Raw genomic sequence first — 22,451 nt, 5'->3', positions numbered from 1 at the left:
GATTTAGCCTTGGTAGCAGTTCGGCTCCACGGGTGGGTGGTTTGTCTATAGGTCAGTCAACCAACCTTGGCTAGCTTGGAAACCAAGAAGGTTCATATGGCAATTCCATGCATCTCCATTGTATCAGGGTGGAGGCAGAAATCTCACAGACAGATATTTCCTCAAAACCTAAAATCAAACCCGTGCTCATGGCTAGATACCACTGCAGGTAAGTGATCAATCTTCTTTACCAATATCTTTATTGATAAAGTAAGTTTTACTAATTGTCTAATAGAAGCAGGTACAAAGAGTGCAATGCAAAAAAATGCTTGTTCATGATTAACATGCTCTTTCAGGTACAGTAACAACAATAGTTTATTGAGTGGATATTTCATATTTGTGACAGTGAATACATAATTAAGTAGAATACACTGGGACATTCAATTTTATTATAAGAGGACATTAAGAAAATATTGGCTTAGGTTTCAAGAAGATTTAGAAGCATTTGGATTATAATAACAAGCCTCCCTGTCTCATTAACAAAGACGGTCAAGTAAAGTACAAAACAAAATTATATAGGTTCAAATTCCATCTTCAAGGATGTTAATGACAGAGAAAGACACTAAGGCAAAGTGTGAAAAAAGAAAAAATTTTTCTCAAAAAATATCTCAACCGCACACATTCAGTACAAACACGCACACACTCGCACACACACACACACCATGCAAGTTTGAAAAAAAAAACAAAACAAAGCAAAACAAAACACAGTAATAAAAAGTGAGTCCACATTTCTATGAAATCTCCTGTGTTTGTGTTTCTCAAAGTTGATTTAGTGGCTGGCTTTGTTGTGACCTCACAGACGGCGAGGTCGAGGGTGGACTGAAACAACAGCAGACGCGGTACTGTCCTTTCACAACATGGTCATGGGAGATTCCTTGAAGAGTCACTGAAACGGCTACGTGTTTAGGAATTCAGTGAAAAGGGATTTAGAGACAAAGGGGGGGAAAAAAAAATAAAGATAGAAAACTTGAGGACAAAACGGGCGATGATGTCAGAGGTAATTTCACAGCACCCGTGAACAAAATGGCTACAATGAAGATTCACACTTAACGAAAAAGTAGAAGCAGACAGGCTCCTCTTTCCCCCCCTCAGACATTTCCTGTGCTCTCTACGCGGTGCTGCCACTGGTCGATTCTTTGCCTGTTTGGGCTATAAATGGGCCGATCATGTTGGTCTCCATGGCTTGGTAAACCATGAACAGGAAAGCAGCCACAATGGCCAGCAGGAACAGCTTAATCCACAGAGATGAACGGCGGCGTGCTGCTTTGGCCTGACCTGCAGGGGGAGCTGCAGTCAGAAGCCTGGAAGAAGAGGAGGAGGAATAGGAGGAGGGGGAGGAAGAGGAGGAGGAGGCTGTGGTAGAGGAGGTGAAGGTGTTGGAAGGGGTGGAAGGGGGCAGGCCGGTGACTCTGTTGACAGTGCGGCTCTCTGTGTAAGAGGACGAGAAGCTGCTGGTCTTGGTGGTTTTTGGGGAGAAGAGGCAGTTTTCGTTGTTCCACAGGTCGCTGGACTTCAGTGGGCGGCCGGCGGCTCCTCGGATGGGTCGTCGACAGGTGGCGCTACAAGAAACAAGGATTTTAAGAGCCGTCGTTTCCTGAGGGTGTTTGTGTCACTGAAAATAATGCTACAGGTCACTTTCACACCTGTAGTTTGGTCCAGTTGGTCTGGCGTTACCACGGTTACCAAAAAATATAGTCATTTATACATTTCACTTAAAAGACTGTTTTCATCACAGTCCAGAATCAGCACTGCTGAGAACATGGACTGCTAGTCTAGACTAATGAAAGAATCATTAGTTACTCACGTGATTCCTGTTGGGCTGTTAATGTCATTGGGGAACAGCTCCTTCAGAACATCGTTCTCCTCCACCTTTGGGTTTTGTTCACTGGCTGTGATCTTCTCCACCTGCAGACACAGACAACAATGCTGAGCACGACACATGATGCATCTCAAGGCTGAACTTAACCAAGCTTCCTCTTCTGTGTGACTTTAAATGGATCCAGATGTAAAGAGAAAATTCATCTTCCCCATTACCTCACTACCGTCACCTGCAGGTGCATGTCTGGACCAGCAGAGGGCGCCCCCCCCACCTGCTATTAGACACCTCTCACCATGTGACCACTTCCAACAAAAGGCTGGGCCAACCACCATGTTTACTACTGGAACCACTTTGTGAGCGTGACACACAGCAAAGTCTCCGGGGCGTGTAACAGTCTACCTGTCTCACTAACACATCCTCTGACAGCGTTGGCGTGTAGCTGTGTGTCTTCGCAGGGCTGCGCGTGGACAGGAAGCCGGTGATTTTCGGCTGCCTCCTTTTGTGCGGCAGCGTGTCTGGGAGGGCAAACTCCTCCTGCTCACAAACAGTGTGTGTGATTGTTGTGTCAGGGATGTTTAACCAGCTAACAGCTCAGCTGTCACACAACTGTCCCCTGCAGAAACCCTCAGCAGCCGCACGCACACAAACACACAATGGACCAATTCATCAGTAACAACCAGAGGCGATAAAACTATGGAATGGGAGAGTTTTAGCTCACAAAGACAAAGCAGCGTGTAGATCCAAGTGTCACTGCGAATCAGGAGTGAGGGAGATTAGAAAGAGAAAAGAAAGGGAATGCAGCCACAGACCCCTGCTGCAGAGACACCGCTGGGTTTAGATCCAGTCTGGTCTGACTCAGTCCAGTAGGACTCCTGACTCTTAATGGGTGAGATGTTGCACATGGGGCTAAAGGTGACCGGGTCGACTCTGGTGAGGCGAAGCAGAGGGGAGGAAGGCTTGGCAGCCGGTCGTGGTCTCCGTTCTCCGGCCAGGCTCTTTGACTTGAACATAACACAGACTAGATTATGAGATACACCTATATGTGAAAATCATGAAATGTGCACGCTGTTTGGAGCCTTCACAATTCAGCAGTCGTGCAGCACTGTGACTGAACTACATAGACACTGAGTGAGTGGCAAAATCAGGAACAGGTAAAGGAATTCAAGGCTACATCATCCCACCAACTGTGATTAGAAGCCTCATGTTAGAAAAGTGTTGCATTTGCCTTTAATCAGTGCAGTGTGTGTGTGTGTGTGTGTGTGTAGGCCGGTCAGCTAAACGTGTAATTTCCAATGCTTCTTCACCACCCAACAATAAACCATTCAGTGAACAGACCCAGGCATAGTGATTATGGTTACTGGAGATGGACTCCACCATTGTGGACATGCTGAATGTGATTCTGTGTAAAACATATTTTTGGCTAAGACAGAGGACAGAAGCAGACAAACCTCCAGCAGAGCGGTGTTGAGCAGAGCGGCTGGCTCGTCAGATGAGTCCTTACTGAGTTTGGGAAGATCCCGCCCCATTTCTTCCTTGAGGATCTACAGGTTTTTTTTAAAAAAAAAAACACGGAGGAGGCCGGGCAGACAGTTTCTTTTAAGATTCTAAGAACCTGCTGGATTATCTAACGGAATTGCTTTAAGCAGTGATCTGCCAGAAACTATGAACACCTTTGAGGAGAGGCAGGTTTTTACTCCGTCTCATATTTGAATGACAGTTCAAACATCAAATCAAAAGTGACGGCTCTGTTGTCCAGGGTGAGGTGTACCTTGCTGCGGGGGCTCCCGGAAGCTCTGAAGACCCCGGTTGTGTTTTGAGAAACCGCCTTCGCTGCTGGATCGAGCCTCGGTTTGTGGGACAGGGTTTCCCCTGCTGGACTCTGAGGCAGCCACAGCAGCAAATGAAAAAAACCAGCCCGAGAACTTTCAATAAAAGCCACCGTGGTGGTGATACAGGAAAAAAAAAAAAAAACACCAAACGCAGCAAACATCCCAAAAGTTCTTGATGGCTGTGCTAAAGTAAAGTGTGACCATCAGCCTCGTGGATCATTTTTTTTGCCTATACGTGCCCACCGTCAGGTGCAAGTTTGAAACGTGATGATAAGAGACAGCGTATCCCCTGGAGGGGGAGCGCTCATCTCCTCAACAGATCAACAGACATTGGAGCCAACAGGCCAGTGAGTCCATGCAGGTATCAGTGAGAGAACAAACAGTGTGCCACCAGAGCCTAGAGCTACCTGAACGCGTCTGGACGAGGCGGAGTGAGGATCAGCCCGAGCTGGACTGTCAGTCTTGCGGTGAACCTTCCTGTTAAACTCTAACTGGACGGAATCTGTCAATACAGGCCTGAGGTCCTCAGGCACTATCTGCTGGGACACAGAGACCAAGATAAGGAGGGAGGACAGAAAGTGACAATTACAGAGAACAGGACAGGTTGGACTAAAGACGTATTAAATCTGAATGGAAAACCGACATGAAAATGATTTTTAGTTGGGCCATTAAGATCTGGTGTAGCAGTGCATCAGGGGCAGGTCTGTCCACAGATGTTGTATGGAGTTTAAGTAGTATTCACCATTCTATGGGATGACCTCCTGGATCTGTGCTTTACTTGCAGGACAGGCTCTTCATCATCATTTTCCTCATCCATCAGCTGCTCTCTCTACACACATGGTACACGCAAACACGGCAGCAGACAGTGAGAATCTTCAGCCCGGATATTCCTCAGATGTATGTCCATACGTGGGTGGGTGGGGGGGGGGATAATGAACTGAATGCCACGCTGAAGAGCACATGTTGAATTCAACTCATTACCTTTGACTTAATCTAATAAGAGCAGCAGGAACATTAGAACATACCCACCTGCAACTGTGTACCTATAGAAATAGTTTGCCTTCTCTACACCTGAATAAACACACAGGTACACATGTGCGCGCACACACACACACACAGCTCCTCCTCCTCCTCAGCTCATATCTGATTATTGTTGGCAGCCCACCGGTTCTCTCGTGCCTCCCATTCCTCGGGGGCCTGGGCTCAGACAGGTGCAGGTTCAGCGTCTGAACAGCAGGAGGAGCTGCTCCCAATCACAATCACGGAGAGAGACAGAGACAAACAACACGCCGCTGGGATTACACCCGTCACGTGCTGAAGATCAAGACTTCACAATGTTATTTCCCTAAAAGAGGCTGCTCACACGGTTTGAATAGCGCTTAAGTTTTACGGTACAAAACAAAGCTAAGAGGGTGGATGTTAAAATGGGCTGAAAAAAAAAAAAAAAAGGAAAGGGTAAATTTCTCAGGGGCCCGACTGTCCGGATTTTACGATCACAACAACAACTGTTTGGGAACGCCAGATATCAGATTGAAAAACAGACACAAGAGCCGGAGGGATAAGATATTAAAGTCAGCATGAGAAGAAGTCCAAAGCATCCAGCATGTGCATGTCAGCAGCTAATCCACATCATGTGCTTTGAGTCTGACATGCAGTGTGAGTGGTGCGGATACACTGCATCTACTGAGCTGGGCGTGACCGCACTCCAATAAAAAGAAAAACGGCTTCCTTCGCCAGTGAGAGAGGAAGCTGCGTAATTAACCCCAGCTTCATGGCGTCCCATTCTACCTGCTTCCCGCCCCCCGCCCCCACCCCACACTGACACATGACCTGCAGCTCCGCCTCACTGAGGTGGACGCAGTGGGAAAATCCACAGTTTAGGTTTGGTTGTAAATCACCGCAGTGTCATGTTTGTCTAGTAATTGGCCCCTAAATCTAAACGAAACAACAACAGGGTAGGCGTGAAAACCACCCTTCATGTATACAAAGCTGTTGCCTGTCAGCACATTAACCAAGCCAACCAAAGTGGCCCTCGGCAGAAATCGGAAAAACTAAAAACAATAAATCTCAGCACTGATCACCGCTCGACAGAAAACGATCTAAGGTGGTAAATTCCAGGTGGTTCAGACCTACCTATCATTACACCAGGAAACGTACAGGCTCCTCTGTCATTCAGATTTATAGTTAGAAACAAAAACCACTGGAATGAAACACTGTCAACATCCAAATTCCTGCTGCCGCCACGGACATCAGTGAAAACGGCACGACGGCCGCTGTTTGTTCTCAGAGTCTCACACGGACCTGTTTTCACACATTTCATCAGGAGCTACGTCAGCAGCAGAAACATTAAATATGACATTAAACAAACTGATAACTGATTATAATCCCAGCTGGGAAAGCCGGTTTCCTTACCGTGTGGTGCTGGCTGCTGCGGGTGCGGGCGGTGACGGGCGTCTTCCCTCGGCTCCTCACCGGTCTCTCCGTCTGAGGAGCTGGTTCGGGTTCTGCCACGGGCTCTGGTTCTGGCACTGTTGTCCCTTCTGACAAAACACAGCACAGCCACACATACGCACACACCGTCACAATACAGACCAACAAATCGTTACTTTAGTATTTAACGTCGATCATTCACCAAGGTTTATATTTTCATTTCTTATCATCCAGGAAGCCATTAGTTTCACCACAGTGTCTTGCTATATTTCAGGCAGGGACTCTGACAAACTGTCTTGTCAGTATTTGCTTATTATCAGCCAGTCAGTTGAAAATCTGAAACACTGTTCTTACCATCCTCCTTGTCACTGTACAGGTCTGATTCAGAGTTGCCGTTGTGGTTGACCTGTATGTTGGTGAGCACCAGCTGCGGCAGCGGTGGCTGCGCGGGGCCTTCGTCCAGCAGCTTCTGCAGTTTCTTCTCGTACAGCTTACGGGTGGAAGCTGGGAGAAGGAGCAGAGGGAGGAAATTGAATTAAACCTGCGCAAGATATATTTGACATGTCACTTGCACTTGCGTGCTTGGTGAAGAACCAGAACCAGAGGGAATTTAGCTGAAAAGATGTGCTCCGCCTCACAAAACGCTGGTGCACATAGAAGCCAAACTTCATCTGGTGGCATTTCAGCATTGACATACTTACATCACCTCACACACACAAAAAAAAAAAAAAAAAAAAAAAAAATCTCTCAACTCTCTCTTAAATCTTCAGTCGGATTATTTCCTGTTATTTCTTGCTTTGGAAACATTTCCTTACTCGAACATTTGCAGTGCGGCAGAAGCAGCGCGTCAGCAAACAGCTGCAGTTCTCTGTCGCTGTGGACATCTGCTCATTCACACGTCACACGTCACACCTCCACGCACACACACACACACACACAGCCCGACACACAATCGCGTACGCAAACAGGCGCATGCAAGCTGCTGCATGGCTGGTGTAGACAGCTGTATTATTTCAGATGAACATGTGTGTGCTCTGTTAGATGGGGGGGGGGGGGGGGGTGAAACTGGTGTAGAGAGGTGGGAATTCTGAAAGCATCAACTTTTCATGTATGGTTCATGTCACTACTTCATTAGTAGAGTAGAAGTATACAGTTTCAAACACACTGTATCCATGGTTACAGATTTATAGATTGCTAATGGAAATACTGCTATTACAGGGAGATCTATCCCTCCCAACCCAGAGGCTGAGTGGAGCGGTGAGTATGACAGAACTGTTTTATCCCTATGAATTAGCGTTGTGTTGACTTTATTCAACACCTGCCTTCTATTTGTTTGTGATGACTGTTATTAGGGCCCGAGCACCGAGTGGTGCGAAGGCCCTATTGTTTTTGTAATGTTTATTATTATTATTATTATTATTATTATTATTATTATTATTCCTCCCAAACAACTGCATTTTTCAACCCCTTCCCATGCTCTAAAACGCCTGAAATTTTGCACACTCATCAGGTCTGGTGAAAAATTTGATATTTTGTGGTCGTTGTAAATGGGGGGGGCCAAATGGCTCCGCAGCGCCCCCTTGAAATTTTCAAAACCCCCCTCCCATTGGGCTTAGTTTGTCATAGGTGCATGAAAATTGGTACACATGTTGATCATACCGAGACACACCAAAAAGTCTCTTGACCCCATGACCTCAACCCAACAGGAAGTCCGCCATTGTGGTCGGAAGTTGGCGATTTTGGCGAAATACACCATTGGTATGCGGACGAACTCGTGCTAGGGATTTCACCTGATCCACTTCATATTTGGTGGACCTCACCTCAAGACCATGATGATCAAAAGTTATCAAAGGCTTTTCTCTAAGTTAAAGGGCGTGGCCTCTGTGGCCCGCCAAAGTTTGGTGGCGTTTGGTGAATTTGCCATGACATTTTGAATGGCTCTCACGTCCACATACTTTATCCAAACATCTTCAAACTTCATGAGCTTGATCAGGGCTCTGCCCTGAACGCCTCCATATGTCAAACTCCCGCCTTACTCGTGGCGTCCCCTGCTGGTAACAGGAAATGACCTATTTTTACTCTGAAGTGTACTGCTCCTTAATAGTTGACACCATCGGCTTGGTTTCTGCTCTACAACCTTCCCAACTACTTGGTGAAGCTACATTATAAAGGCCGTGAAGCTGGGTGCAATGGCATCTGTGTGGCGGCGCGGCAACTGACGATCCCTCGCCGTGAAATTACGTTTGGATTTGTAATGACCTTAACCACCTCCTATGATCCTAAAAATTCATACACACGTTCTTGGGGGCTGGTCCTAGACTCTGATGGGGTTTTTGTAATTGGGCGGGGCAAAATGGCTCAACGGCGCCCCCTTGAAGATTTAAAATACCCCTCTCCATATGGGTTTTTTTGGAGTACGAAGATGAAAATCGGTACACATAAAGAACACTTCCTGACGCACAAAAAAGTCTCTTGACACCATGACCTCAACCTAGCAGGAAGTCGGCCATTTTGTTTTTGGCGGCCAAATTTCAGTGCTTTCCACCATTGGTATGCGGACGAACTCGTGCTAGGGATTTCACCCGATCAACTTCATATCTGGTGGACCTCACCTCAAGACCATGATGATCAAAAGTTATCAAAGGCTTTTCTCTAAGTTAAAGGGCGTGGCCTCTGTGGCTCGCCAAAGTTCGGTGGCGTTTGGTGAATTTGCCATGACATTTTGAATGGCTCTCACGTCCACATACTTTATCCAAACATCTTCAAACTTCATGAGCATGATGAGGGCTCTGCCCTGAACGGCTCCATATGTCAAACTCCCGCCTTACTCGTGGCGCCCCCTGCTGGTAACAGGAAATAACCTGTTTGTACTATGACGTGTACTGGGGAGAAGAGGAGAGGACATAGGAGGACTCTGGTACTCTTGGCTGCGCCGGCTGCGACTCCCGCGGGTCGCAAGGGGTGCGAGGGCCCGTCATCGCTGCTTGCAGCTTTAATTTCAGACTTGGTACTGCACGTGTGCCTCGCTTCGACCAACACATGGACCCACGACGGGTCAAACGTCAAAGCCACTTGTGAATTCCATCACCTGCGTGGAGCGTGTAGCACCAGCACACCACATCCCTCTGAGAGTGTGTGTGTATGTACAGATGTGTATCTGTGCGCGGTGGGGGGCAGATGACACCTCACCCTCATACAACCCCACCCAACACCCCCGTTGCTGTTTCTGCTAACGCGCGCACTCACCCACGATGGGCCCCGCATCCACTCCGTGCTTGAGCAGCTCGTCCCTCAGGCCCTCGTCGGTCAGCGCAGTCACATCCAGCTCGACCGGCCGAACCTTGTCTGTTTTCCTGGTGGCTTTCTGTGGGAGGACGACAGAGATAAACCCGGTTAGTAATGCAATGATGGACTGTGTGTAAAAAAAAAAAAAAAACTCATTGGGGTCAGGTCAGGGACTGCCATAGATTTATTTTTATCCTCAGGCGATGTAATCAGCAAGTAATGACATCAAACTAATCAGCCAGACAGACAGTTGTGTTTCTGGGTGTGCGCTGTTTGTGCAGTTTGTGCACAGCACTACATTCACATGTGAGACTCTCTTTATTTAGTTTAAGCACAAACACTCACCAAATGGACTTTTCCCTCTTTTCCTAAATAAGTTCAAATGAGAGTATCTGACCCTCTCCGCAGTGTTTCCTCCTCTCTGGGATGTTTGGAGGGTAAAAAAAAAACAATGGCCGCTCAGTTCACACCCTCAAGTGTGTGTGTGTGTGTGTCCCATCATGCCCACCTGCTGACATCCACCGGTGAGGGCGGCAGCTGTGTTTGTCGAGCGTTCAGACAGTTACAGAAACCTGTTTACCAGGTTGCTAATTACACATGACGCTGCTCTCAGCGACCACAGCAGTTGAAAACATGCAGGGAAATTCTGCTGAATGGGTTCAGCGTGTTTCGAAAATTCCACCACTGCTTCTGTGTCGCTGTCGTTCTAAAATGAAGGGAGGCAGAGAAAAGGAGGGGAGAAAAGCGGCACTTCTTTCCGAGCGGATGCTGCAGGCATTTGATGCTCAGAGAGTAAACAGGGCTGACACACACACCAGCCTACAGGAAATTACACTGCGTTTGAAGCCAGCGGCCTCTGAAATGAAGCCCTGGTGTCTCCTCCTTGGCTCGAGGCCAAACACGGCTCTGCCTCTGAGTAAATAAGGAGTGCGTGCATGAAATGCTTCGCTGGGGCATGATGTGAGCGTACGACTTCTTCATGCTGCCATATTTTGAACCATCTTATTTTGCCCAAGTTTCTGACCTAGGTGCGGCTGAAGCTCCTGATATATTCCAAAACGAAGGGTGCACGTGGACTGGCAGGGCCGTAAACGGTCTCACACGTGATTCTGTACTACGTTGGGCGTGAACCAGGGCTGGATATCAGCACTGATCCCCTGGTTCGATTTCAGTTCACAAAGTCCATTTCAGTTTGATTCGGTTCAACAAGGGAGAAACATTAAATTAAAATGTACATGTGTAATAACATATTTGCTAAATTGTAAACACATTTCCAAGTTATAAAAGTGTGGACAAAGGATTTATTTTCCCTGCAAACTGCAAAATGACTACAACATGACACACCTATATTTTATTATGTCTGCATGTGCAAAACAGCTGAGCAAGAATAATAAACAACCTGCATCGCACGGACGTCCTCATTCTGCATGTTCTAAGAAAAATAATAAAACGCTGTCCGGTTCAGCTACACATGTGTGACAGTCAGCGGCAGAAGACCTTTAACTATCACTGTGAGCACACACACACACAGAAGTGAAAGTAAAAGTCTGCTCACTCATTCATTCATCTGCACGGTTTGTGTGAACATCAGCCTGACATCTGGAGACAGCTGTTAGCTCAGATCAGCCTAGATTGTCTCTTTCAGTCCGTCTACCTCTGGTAGATGTGAACCCTAGATCCGCTGCATGAGATCCAGGGTCAACGAACCATCCTGAGTCACCACAGTCCACAGTAAAGTGCAACAGGTTCATATAGACCAATCATTGACAACACAGTTCACGAGACTGTCAGGACACAGGGTGGCTCATATAGCATCTGTATATAAAAATGACACCACAGAATTCAACTCAACAGTACCTGCAGCTGCTTCACAGTAAAAATCCATTATTAGCTACACATTTCTTATTCTTCAGGCTCTGTGCTTCAGTATCCACTATTTTTGAAAAAATAAAATAATTAAAGTGCCGAGACTCAGCTTTGAATTTGTGTTTACATCAATGTAATTAATGTACTTATCTATTATGTCCAATCCAATTACCCATGAGCTACCAAACTTGCAGGATTTTTTTCAGCTGCTAGTTGAAGATGACAGGATGCCAAACACACCCAGCAGTATGGTTTTCCACATCGTGGGCCGACTTAGGAACGCTGTGCTTTCACTTCATTTTGTTCAGAATGCACACTCACATTGATATTTCCCCATTCCAGGTCTACATGGACTTTACAACCAGCCTAGCACTGTTCCACCTGTGTTATTCTTGCTGATTCCAGCTCAGTAGGTGAGCTAAAGCTACAAAAAAACCCACAGTAACGTGTTTCTCATTTCTTAGGAAAGGCGCACACACACAATATAATTTCCTACAGGTGAAAACTCTTCCTGCATCTGTGTTTCTACAGCAGCAAAAAAAAAACAAACAAACAAACACAAGCTTCTTTACAAAATGTCAGAGCTGTATTTACAAAAAATAAATACTGCGATCTCACTTTGTGTCATTTGAATTATGGATTTAAACCTGTTCTGAAGGTTAAAGTCAAATAAATATTGGCACGTGTATCTGTCAATTTCTGCATCGCTGCAGAGCGTCTTTGACTTTAGGAATCGTTTAAAATACAGATCCGTAGCCGTAAGGAGCGATCATCACTCTCTTCTTAGTGAGGCAACCAGTGCTGCCAACTCAGCAACTTTCTCACTAGATTTGGCAACTTGTAAACTGCCAAATCTAGTGGGAAACTTGTGGCTCTCGGACTGAGAGCAGCAGCACGTTCAGTCACCTAACCATCAGGCAGATGGTTGGCTGACTATCAAACGACCAATCACCGATCCAACATTGTTTGTCCAGGGTTCTCCTCCTCCTTTGTGTTTTTTTTTTTTGTTTGTTTGCTTTAACATTGTCACCATTTTCCAGCTGGCTTCAACTCCTTTCACTGAAAACAGCTTTCAAACGCTGGAGTCAGGCTGTGCGTGTCTATGGAATGCATGCATACAGAAATGATGACACAGTAACAACGAAAACCATACGGCCGATTTCAAACTACCCGCTCGGATGCCAGTGCAGAACCTCTGAGTCCAGCTGAGCACCGAAACTACTCATTGTGATTCCCTGCGCGACAGGTCCAGTCTCAAAGTGACCGTGGACCTTAAAGAAACATGCGGCTCTAAAAAGGGAAACACTCAATTCACTCAGCTGGCAACAAACCAACGGAAAATTTGAGGAATGCAAAAGATGGTATGCTTCAGCAGTGAGGTGCTGCCTGGGTTCGCCGGCGTGTAATAAATGTGAGAGACACACACTGAGAGGCTGTCTTACTCTGCGTCTGGCTCTCAGTGGGCCCCTTTGCAGGGTTTGGTCTGGAGCTGAGCCAGATTGTTTCATAATCACAAGCAGCCTGGGCTTGGAGAGACTGGGAGAAGGAAAGGAGGGAAGACGGCGTCTGCGCTCCCTCCTCTGCCTGGACCACACCCTGGCCTTTAAAAGGCATAAACCGTGAGCTCACAGCTTGGCCCCGGAGCTGCGGCTCTGTGGAGTGAACTACGCTACAAACGCTGTCAGACTTTCCTTTACAATTCCTCACTAAAGCGTGGAGCGGAGTAGCTGGAGAGCGCGACATGCCAGGGCCTGTGGCTGCATGATGTAACACTGCTTGACTGAGTAACAATGGAGTATGTGTGGTTTAGCCATGATTTACAGTACTCCAAGATTAACCACAGCTGTTTGCAATACGGGCTCATGATGCTTTGCAGTTCATTCTCCGAAAATGTATCAGCACTGACAGGGTTAAAAAGGGAAGGGGGGGGGGGGGGGGGGGGGGGTAAAAATAAAAAAAAAAATCAAGAATGAAGGACACAAAGTATTTGACTTCGAGGTTCACTCTGAAAAGCCCCTCGCTTCAGCAAACTATTTCAAAAATGTCGGGAATGGATTTTTCGCCGGCGACTCCACCTCCACCTGCAGCCTATAATCACTCAGACATGTAAGCATCACGCTTCACAAGATAAACAACCTCAACAACGCAGTACTACAGTACAAACTAATTACACACAAGCTGTGTCATTCCACCGCCCTCCACTTTTTACTACACAAACACACACTGTTTAGCAGCGGCGGCAGCAGCCTGAGCACAAAGTCCTCTTCCTGATAAAAGTATTTCCTCAATGAAGAGGCCAAATCCAATAAGATAACCTCACCAGCTGCACTACGTAGACCTGATTGTCTTGTGATTTCTGCGTGTTTAAATTCTTTTCAAACTGTCAGAAATTCAAAGCAGTACCACCTGGCTCCTATGAAAACAAAGTTACTGTTTGTACTTGAACATAACTTGGCAAAAGGCAAGGAAAGTGCTTCTGACAAGGATATTATCTGCGGGAACTGGTGCTTCACTGACTAATCAGGCGCTGCGAAAGGACACAACACAACACAAAAGTGCAGGATTCAACTGTGTCAAAGAACATGAAAAGAAGCTTGATGAATTGTCACGCATTCTTTAGTCTGAAGAAAAAAAAATTTTTTTTTTTGAAAGGTGTGTTTGGATCAGATGGGGTCCAGCGTGTTTTTGCCGTGGACCTGGTCAGGAAGCCTTACATCGACTGCACAGGGCTGATGGTCAAACATGGAGCGGGGAGAAGGAGGGAAAAGATGACTCCCAGAAGAGTTTGAACAAACAAAAGAATCATCTAGACATGTCGGGAGCATCGAATCAAAAATACAGGTGCACATACAAATATATCAAAAAAAATAAAGAATAAAACTTCACTAATAAAGGCTGTGCTGACTTTTGTTGCCATGTATCTAGTCAAATGTAAACAGGGATGCTGTAAACAAACAGTAAGCAGGGATACTGTCAACAAACAGTAACCCTGGGTGTAGCTTCTTCTGTTTAAACACAATCAGTGTCAGTAGTGCCCCACCTCCCAGCATTCCTCTCACTACACCTTTATATTATCTCTATCATATCACATACTTTATAATGGAGGGATTCAAAGTTCCTTTTATAAAACCACACACACACACACACACACATCACTGTCTAATCAACTGGTGAAACTCGTCTGGCTTGTGATGCAAAACAACAAACAGCTTCCTCTCATTTATTCACCATCTGAAAACTCATGAAAGATTGATGGTCTCCACCGTCCACACCTCCCAGCACACAAAGAGCTGCTCCTGCTCTGAACAAACAGTCAGGTGACCTTTACCTGTCCGGGGGGGGGGGGGTAACTGCGAGTAAATTCACACCCGTGGGTCCAGACAGAAAGACACGTGAACGCAAATCTGCACAGACGAAAAAAGTATGCAGCGCAAAGTCTGCACGCACAGTTCGCTTCTCTTAACTACAAGCAGCAGTGAATGAATGAAACAAACATTCGCACTGTCACCTCCCACACGTTTGGCATGTCATTTCTCATTCACCACCTTGGCTTTGTTTTCTGGCCCTCATGCAGAGACACCCCCCCCCCCCTGCAAAACAAGCCCAGACTGGCCACGCTGCACACCTGTGTAGAGTCCAAGTCCAGATCCAAGCTTAAAGGGTTTCTCTGCAGGTGATACATATTTAATAATCATTCAATGATGTGAGGGTGCTTCCACAGAGTCACAAAGTATGTGCAAAATGAACAAACTAAACAGTAACTAAGCACTGAATATAATCTTGTTACAACTGTAAAAAACTTAGGAACTTTTTTTTAAACTTTCATGCTGACTAACATGTAAATATAACATGTAAATTATGATCATTCGTTAATGACTTTCTCTCTACGGTGCTACTGTATTTAAATCCCCTGTGAACAGATCTGAAATCACACATGAAAGATCAGCACGTAAACAAACATCAGGGCGAACTTCAGCAAGTCAGCAGGTTTTAGAAGTCAGGCTTTCAGAGGGAAATCTCTGAACTGCTCCTGTTTGAGGGTTCTGAAAAATGCAGCCAGTCGCTGGCTGAAGAGGGATTATTGTAATTAAAACAGCTGAGGAATGCTGAGAAACTGACACCCTGAGTCCAACACAAACCCCTGAAACGGAGGGCAGAACAATCTCGGCTCTCTTCTGCAACAGAGGGGGGTCATTCATTCGTTCACCTATCAGCTTCTTTTATCTGCGTTTTAACAGTTTGTACAACTGGGTGTGCTTTCGTTTCAAGAAGCAACAGGTAAAGCAGCATCTTTATTCGTCCACTCAAGCTGCGCTCAGAACAGAAACTGATTCAATTATCATGACAAAGAGCAAACGATCAACAGACTGAGGGAGAGAAACCCCACCCGGTCTGCACTTCAGATCCAGGTCCAGATAAAAACCAGTTTCAATCAGCAGATAAAATTTTAAGGCTGCTTTACCAAGTGTACCAACAGTGAAGATACTCCACCAAGATACTAAGATACTACGTGCACAGAGTCATTCATAGTCTTTTGTTTAAAGTTGTGGATGTCCCAAACTGGGGTCCAGGGACCATCAGGGAGTCTATAGGAGGTCACTTCTGTCCTCAACTTGAAAGCAAAAGTAAATCCTGTGGATGACAGGAATCCGTGGTACAAACACATGGATATTTTACACTGAAAGGCTGATTCGTTTGACTACTGAATAATTGACTAGCATAGTTAGTATCTGCGAACTTCTACTGATCATTTGTTATTGTACTGAAGGCTGGAACGCTGTTTACTGGCGAGTAACCGACCAATCAAAAAGTAATCAGAAGATAAATGGATTAATAAGATATTTGGGTACCCAAACATAATAAATAACAGAACTACGGTACTCAGATGAAATCAGAACCACTGCTTCCGTTTAAAGTAACCCAAACTTGAACCACTTTGCTTCTTAGGGATGAGCACGCTTCTGCAAATAAACACGGAGTTAAAGTTAACTCGGATAACTAAACTCACTCTGCCGGACGAGCGACTTCTGTTGGAGACCACGGGCGGCGGCAGCTCCTCGTCGCTGGAGAAGGCGTCCAAACTCGGGGCCGTGACATGCTTCTTGTTCTGAGCGGTCAGGTTCTTCAGATACAGCTGCACGTACACGTCCTTGGTCGGATTGCCGCTCGGAAGCTCCACGTTGTTGGCCAGCAGCTCGCTCTTCAGCCTGTCCTTAGTGAGCACAGACGGGTCCTCCAGGTACTCCGGCATGTCGGCGCGCAGATGGAGGGACAGAGTTACCGTCGCCTGGGTAAGTTAGCAAGCTAATACGGAGAGGGAAAATGGAATAGACTGATGGGAGGTTTGAGTTAAGCGGAGCGGCTAACCAGCGCCTCTTACTGGATTTGGTTCGTAAAGCGAAATATTAGCTAAGAAGATAAGAAGTGTGATTCAAATAGAGGGGGGGAAAAAAGGAACGAGAAAAGAAAAAATATTATGACTTGCTTGTAATTCTCGCTTCCTCCTCCACGCAGAGAAAAGAAGAAATGAAAGTGATAGCTTGGTGAGGGGCTGTTTTTGGGTGAAATCCCGGATAAATCTCCACCGGGTTGCTGCTACTCATGAGAAGCGGGCAGGGTGACCCGACCGGAAGTGACGGCCTGTATAGGTCGGCTCCTATTGGCTAGGCGTTTTTATAAAGCGCTTCCTTATTGGTGGAACAAACACGCAACCATTAAAATGAACTGCACGTCACGAGTCTAGGGCACGCTGTTGAATCAGACTGGATAAACCCCTAAAACAGCTGATAAAGCAAATTAGTATATTAATAATGTTAAATTTATGTATTTGTTTTACTTTGTTGTAGTTTGTTACTGCCTATGTATGTACATTACAAATATGCAATGTAAAAAAGCCCACATAACCCCATTCATCAGCAGCTGACAGAGATGGAAACAGAAAATATCAGCCATATCCAGTTTGCTCTTTATGCATTACTTCCAAATAAAACAGTAATGCATTTGTTTATTTCATCACGGGGACACAAATGAAGACAGAACCCAAAATGGAAAAAAACCCAACGACATTTCGTCCCTTTCCACTTTGTCACTAAACAATATTTTCTTTTATTTGGACACATAACTTTACATACTCAACCAGTACAACAGCAGCGAATACTCAAAGCAAGGTTTCTGAAGAAATAAAAGCGCCTTAACTTTGGCACAAACTGTGCAACTACCTCCAGTATTCTTGTAACTATGAACTGAAAACAAAAAGCCTTGGTCCAACTTTAATTTTTGAAACCAAAACCGATTTTAGCATCATGTGATTTGGGGTGAGGGGGTTTACAGTTCGAGGGTAAAGGGAAGTTAAAATAAGTTTAAACGGACAGAACTGGGCTGATCAGAGAGAAAGCAGGCAGCGATGAGCAAGAGACATTCACAGCTCTACTGCTTTATTCTCCAACCCATACTATCCAATATGACTGCATAAAATCAGTATGTGTGTGTGTGTGTGAGTGTGAGAGAGAGATGGTTGGTCTATGACAGGGCAGTCATAATATCCACATCAGTTCCTGATGTATGGAGATGCTCTGGACTCTGCTCCTTGCTGGGGCCTGATAGAACACACTGGATCATCTCTCTGCTTGTCTCCTTTCCTTATTCTCATCCTGTTTCCAAACAGTACTGCTTTCTCCTCAGGCTTTTATCTCAGGGGTTGAGGTGTACAGCTGCTCAGAGTTCTCTGCCCCTAAGTCCTCTGAGGAGGAGCGCAAGACAAAAACACACACACACACACACACACACACACACAAAAAATCATCATCATTTAAGGAAGTGAAGCTGAGGTGGGATAAACATGAGGTAACGAACAACTCAATAACTCTCACTAACTTTAGAGACGTCAATTAAGCAAACTTGTCCTTCCAAAATATACTTTGAATGTCAGTTTATTCATCATGAGGACTTCTACTGAGCCAGGGAAAGCAGTTATAAAACTTTGTGGAAGTGTAATACTATATCTCTAGAGTACAATTTTAATATTTTCATAATGAAACAATATCAAAAACTGCCACCAGGACACCCATTACAAAAAGTGCCATCAGATGATGAGATCCTAACTTACTGTGGATAACATCTGACTTTGTTTTCTCAGAAATCTCCACACAGGTGGTCTGTTCATGAAGCCACTATTCTGTGGCAGTTAGAGGACCTACATTTACAGGCCCTTCACACTGGCCTCAGCATTTACTGTGGGTGGTTTCCATTTGCTCAAAGGATTCTGGTCTGTGTTCAATATCATATTGCCCAGCTTGTATCAGATATATAGTTTAGTACGCTGTATTTGTCCTCCTCATTATTTTCAAAAACTAGCACTCCAACTTTGGGTATTACCTGGAAGGACACACTTCCACAAGCCATAGGTTTTCCCCACTGCCGTCTGCCACAGTCGGAGGGTGCCGTCTTCAGAGCCGCTGGCATACAGCTCACCATCTGGACTGAAGCGCACACAGTGCACTGGACCAAAGTGACCCTTGTAGGACTCTGCAGACAAGAGAGGCAGCAACAATAATGCCCGGGGCGGTTAAAGATCTGACTTTAAAACTTTTGTTATACTTTTTGTTACTGTGGGGAAAAAAGCATCTCTCTGCTCCTCACCCAGCTCTTCCTTAGTGCTATAGTCAAATTTGTAGAGTTTGAAGTCGTCTCCACCGGCAACAAAGAAGTCCTTCTCTGGGTGGAGGGAGGCTGAGTTAATGGGAGCTGGGGCTTCCACAGTCTTGATCAGGTCCAGTCTTGAATGTGTAAACAAATAACATCAGAGAGTCAGCCATATTGACAAGGTCACAAGAATAATCTGTATATCTGCCGCTGGATGAAATCTGCTTTTGCTACCATACTAATGTATAAAATGAAAATCAGAGGACTGCATAAAAATAAAATAGACTTGAATAATGATCCCAGAGCAGCAGCACAGGAGTTGCTCTTAGCCTTCGTTATACGGCAGCATTTCTATGCCTTGATGCCATGCATACTGACACCATAAAGTCAACAACACCACCTCTATTTAGTATTTAGCCACGCTGGAAAACAAGTTTGTAAGTTTACATAGAGATACGTACCTCAGAGCATTGTAGAAAGCAATTGTCTTTCCATATGTAATCACAAGAATCTCTCCATCAGCCATGTACTCCATGCTGCTCACAGATGTGTCAAACGTCAGTGTTTTCACCTCCTCCATGGAGCTTCTGTCCCAAAGCCTGGACACACACACACACACACAGACACAGGCTATAACATCCAAAAGGAACTCTGGTGCATTTGTTGTCAGAGAAGTGACTTGTGTTAGAAAAGCAAGTGTGTCTGTGACAGCACAAAGCTGAGTCACAGGATGAGAAGTTGTCACATACAGTCATACCATGGGCATTGATGCAAACAGACAAGGTAAACCACGAGAAGCCACTTCACTGACCGTATGGTTTTGTCATCCGCAGCAGAGAGGATCTGCTTGTCGTCATTACACCACAAAGCTTTCTTTATGGCTGAGCTGTGACCTGCGATCTCCTGTGGTGCTGGACATAAAGATTCAACGGTCAAACACGCAAGACAAGAATGACTCAATATAAATGTCAGAGTTTGACCCCGATAACTTTGGACCCCATCTTACACCCAAGGCAAAGCGCAATAAGCGCCTCTAATACACCCAATTATTCATTTAGCTAGTTCCCTCTTTGCCACATTCGCTCACCTGCTTCAGGGTTACTGAGGTCATAGATGCGCAGCAGCTTATCATTTCCTCCAGTCAGCAGACAGTTGCTGTCCTAAGGACGAGAAGCCCAAGTATATTGAGAGACGATACCAGTTTCTTATATATACCAATAAAATCGTTACACCCATATAACAAGAGGCACTTTCCATAATCTAATCAGATCATCTGCCTATGAAATGGCTGTGATGTTAAGTATAATGTTTCTACTCTGTATCATTCCTGAGTTATCATGCTCACAAGAACATGTCTACAGTGTCACAGACACCCAGTACATATGCACAGAAACAAGGCGATTCATAAACACGTCCTTTGCACAGTTCACCCACATCCAGCTGCACTGACCTTAGTAAAGCTGACAGTCTTCACGATGTGTTTGTGTGCCAGTGTGAGGACCTCGTCTCCACTCACTGCATCCCACACCTTTCTGAAAAGCACAGAGGTCAGTGGCTACAGTTATTTCAAAATACTGACCTATGAATAAAAAAAAAAAAAAAAAAAGAGAGAGTAACCCAAAACAGGATACAATGGAAAAAAATATCCAATGATTTATTATGATGGACTGATCTCAGTTGAGTCACCAATGCCCCAGTTGCTGAACTGCTGATAAACAACTGGGTGTTGCTTAGTGAGAAGTGAGGGTGATGGACATTCATTAAACCACGGAAATAAGCATTCAAAATCAGTGATGCAACCTTTGAGAGAACAGGCAGCTCTCTTCTTCTGTCATTATGTTTCTATTTACTACTTTTTTTTAAACTCAGTGTTGCTCCACAGCATCACATCGCCATGGTGAGAAGGAAAAAAAGGCCTTTTGAGCCACTACTCATATGTGGATTAAAATGAAGGATCATGTCCTTTGCTACAATGGTACAGATCTTTAATGTATTTGTACTTGTACTTATAGAGCAATCAGAGTAATGACACATTTAAGTCTAACATCTCACAACAGCCTGTGGTTGCATGGATAAAAGATGAATGTATGCAAGATGAATGGGTTATTTTAGGCTTGTTTCAAGCTACGTGTGTGGGCAAAAGTCTGCCAGCCCCTCACAGGACTGGACTCTCCACTCACGCTGTGAAGTCAGCGGCGGCGGTGGCTGCTTTGGTGGCGTCTGTGTTCAGAGTGGCTCCCCAGACAGCGCCTTTGTGACCCAGAAACGTTCCAATCCAGTCCCCTGTGTCTCCCTGGCGCAACATGGGTTTGCCATCTGACAGAGAAAAGTAAGAAGGAAATAAATAGTACATCTTAGGACAGTTTAGATGACAAAGGGGACAAAACCCGTGGATACTGCTGTCAACAGGTGTCTGTAAAAGAAGCCATAGACTGCCTCTCTTTGATAACCTCTGGTTTAGCACTGTGACTGTGCAGCTTTCAGGAAACCAAATTCTATGGAGAACAATGTATAATAAGCGAGCTTAAATGACCAATATAAGAAATTAAACATTGATAAAACTAGTCAAAAGAAGCCTGCAGTGGTGAGCATTACTTTATAGCCAGCAAACACATTGAAATGAACTGTGATTCACAGACAGGATGAAGGGTGAAGTACTCTGCTAACGGCCTGGATTCAGGTCTTGGAAACACTTCAACTGACGTTGAACGTTAAAACCTTTTTCCAAGATTTTAATAAACCGTTTTTTTCTTGTATATAACCCACTGGTCTCACCTTTGCAGGCGCTGATGAGAAAGTAGCCATATGGAGTGATTCCACTGAAGGCCAGGTCAACCACGGGCCGGGTGTGACCGGAGCAGGTGAGCGGAGTCTGTCTCATCGCCATGGTCCTCCAGCCGGGCAGGAGACGGTTCGCGCTTAGGGAGGAGGCGGTAGAACGCTAGCGGCTAGCTAGCTAGCTAGCTGGAAAGGCTAGCGAGGCTAAGAGAAAGACAAGACAACAAGCTAGCGAGTATTTTGTTGAGTAGTTACCGTGGGCGGGCAGCTGGCGGCTGCTTGGACTGTGAATGACTGAGAATTGACTCCGCAGGTTTGTCAAACTTAACGGCAGGTCTCCCTACCAGCGAAGGAATGGCTCTCGTGCTAATAGCTACAACATTGCAACTAACTAGCAACGTGCAACGCGGCGCAGCTACCGCAGAGATGATATGTGTTCCTGCTAGCCACAACAAGAGTCATGCTTCCGCTGTGACATTTTTCACAATAAAAGCTTCGCCTTCTCAATCTGACTTCTGACTGGAGAAACAGTGATCATTATTGAATAAATAAGACCTTAAGAAATAAATGACATTGTGAATAAATATGAGTTATAATATTATCATGCATTTGTGCCATAATTCAGTAATCATAGTGAAATGTTGCTTCAGTTTGATTCTTTTCACAATTACCGTTTATTGCATGTAACTTTTAATTAATTCCAACAGTTTCTGTTTCGAAATGTCAATTTTGCAAGGTCTGTCCACATGTAACGCACTACATAA

At 45.3% G+C, this 22,451-nt stretch overlaps 2 protein-coding genes across 2 annotated transcripts; both read right to left on the bottom strand.

Moving 5' to 3' along the window:
* Nucleotides 1–329: 329 nt before the first annotated feature.
* Nucleotides 330–16,858, bottom strand: tmpoa (thymopoietin a). Its single transcript, XM_041030543.1, has 6 exons — nucleotides 16,277–16,858; nucleotides 9,364–9,481; nucleotides 6,472–6,621; nucleotides 6,100–6,227; nucleotides 1,844–1,944; nucleotides 330–1,598 (listed from the first exon to the last, which is right to left on the bottom strand). The coding sequence occupies exons 1-6, from the start codon at nucleotides 16,517–16,519 to the stop codon at nucleotides 1,148–1,150; spliced, it is 1,191 nt and encodes a 396-aa protein (XP_040886477.1). The 5' UTR covers nucleotides 16,520–16,858; the 3' UTR covers nucleotides 330–1,147.
* A 368-nt stretch (nucleotides 16,859–17,226) lies between these two features.
* Nucleotides 17,227–22,127, bottom strand: LOC121176481 (serine/threonine kinase receptor associated protein). Its single transcript, XM_041030547.1, has 9 exons — nucleotides 21,685–22,127; nucleotides 21,090–21,225; nucleotides 20,360–20,441; nucleotides 19,997–20,069; nucleotides 19,721–19,820; nucleotides 19,371–19,508; nucleotides 18,907–19,043; nucleotides 18,643–18,792; nucleotides 17,227–18,007 (listed from the first exon to the last, which is right to left on the bottom strand). Exons 1-9 carry the CDS (start codon nucleotides 21,794–21,796, stop codon nucleotides 17,946–17,948), a joined length of 990 nt encoding a protein of 329 aa, XP_040886481.1. The 5' UTR covers nucleotides 21,797–22,127; the 3' UTR covers nucleotides 17,227–17,945.
* Nucleotides 22,128–22,451: the final 324 nt, after the last annotated feature.

The sequence above is a fragment of the Toxotes jaculatrix genome, chromosome 22 (genome assembly GCF_017976425.1).
Source record: "Toxotes jaculatrix isolate fToxJac2 chromosome 22, fToxJac2.pri, whole genome shotgun sequence".
Taxonomy (NCBI): domain Eukaryota; kingdom Metazoa; phylum Chordata; class Actinopteri; family Toxotidae; genus Toxotes; species Toxotes jaculatrix.
The sequence above is the reverse complement of the archived record's forward strand: the minus strand, read 5'-3'. Positions and strand labels throughout refer to the sequence as shown.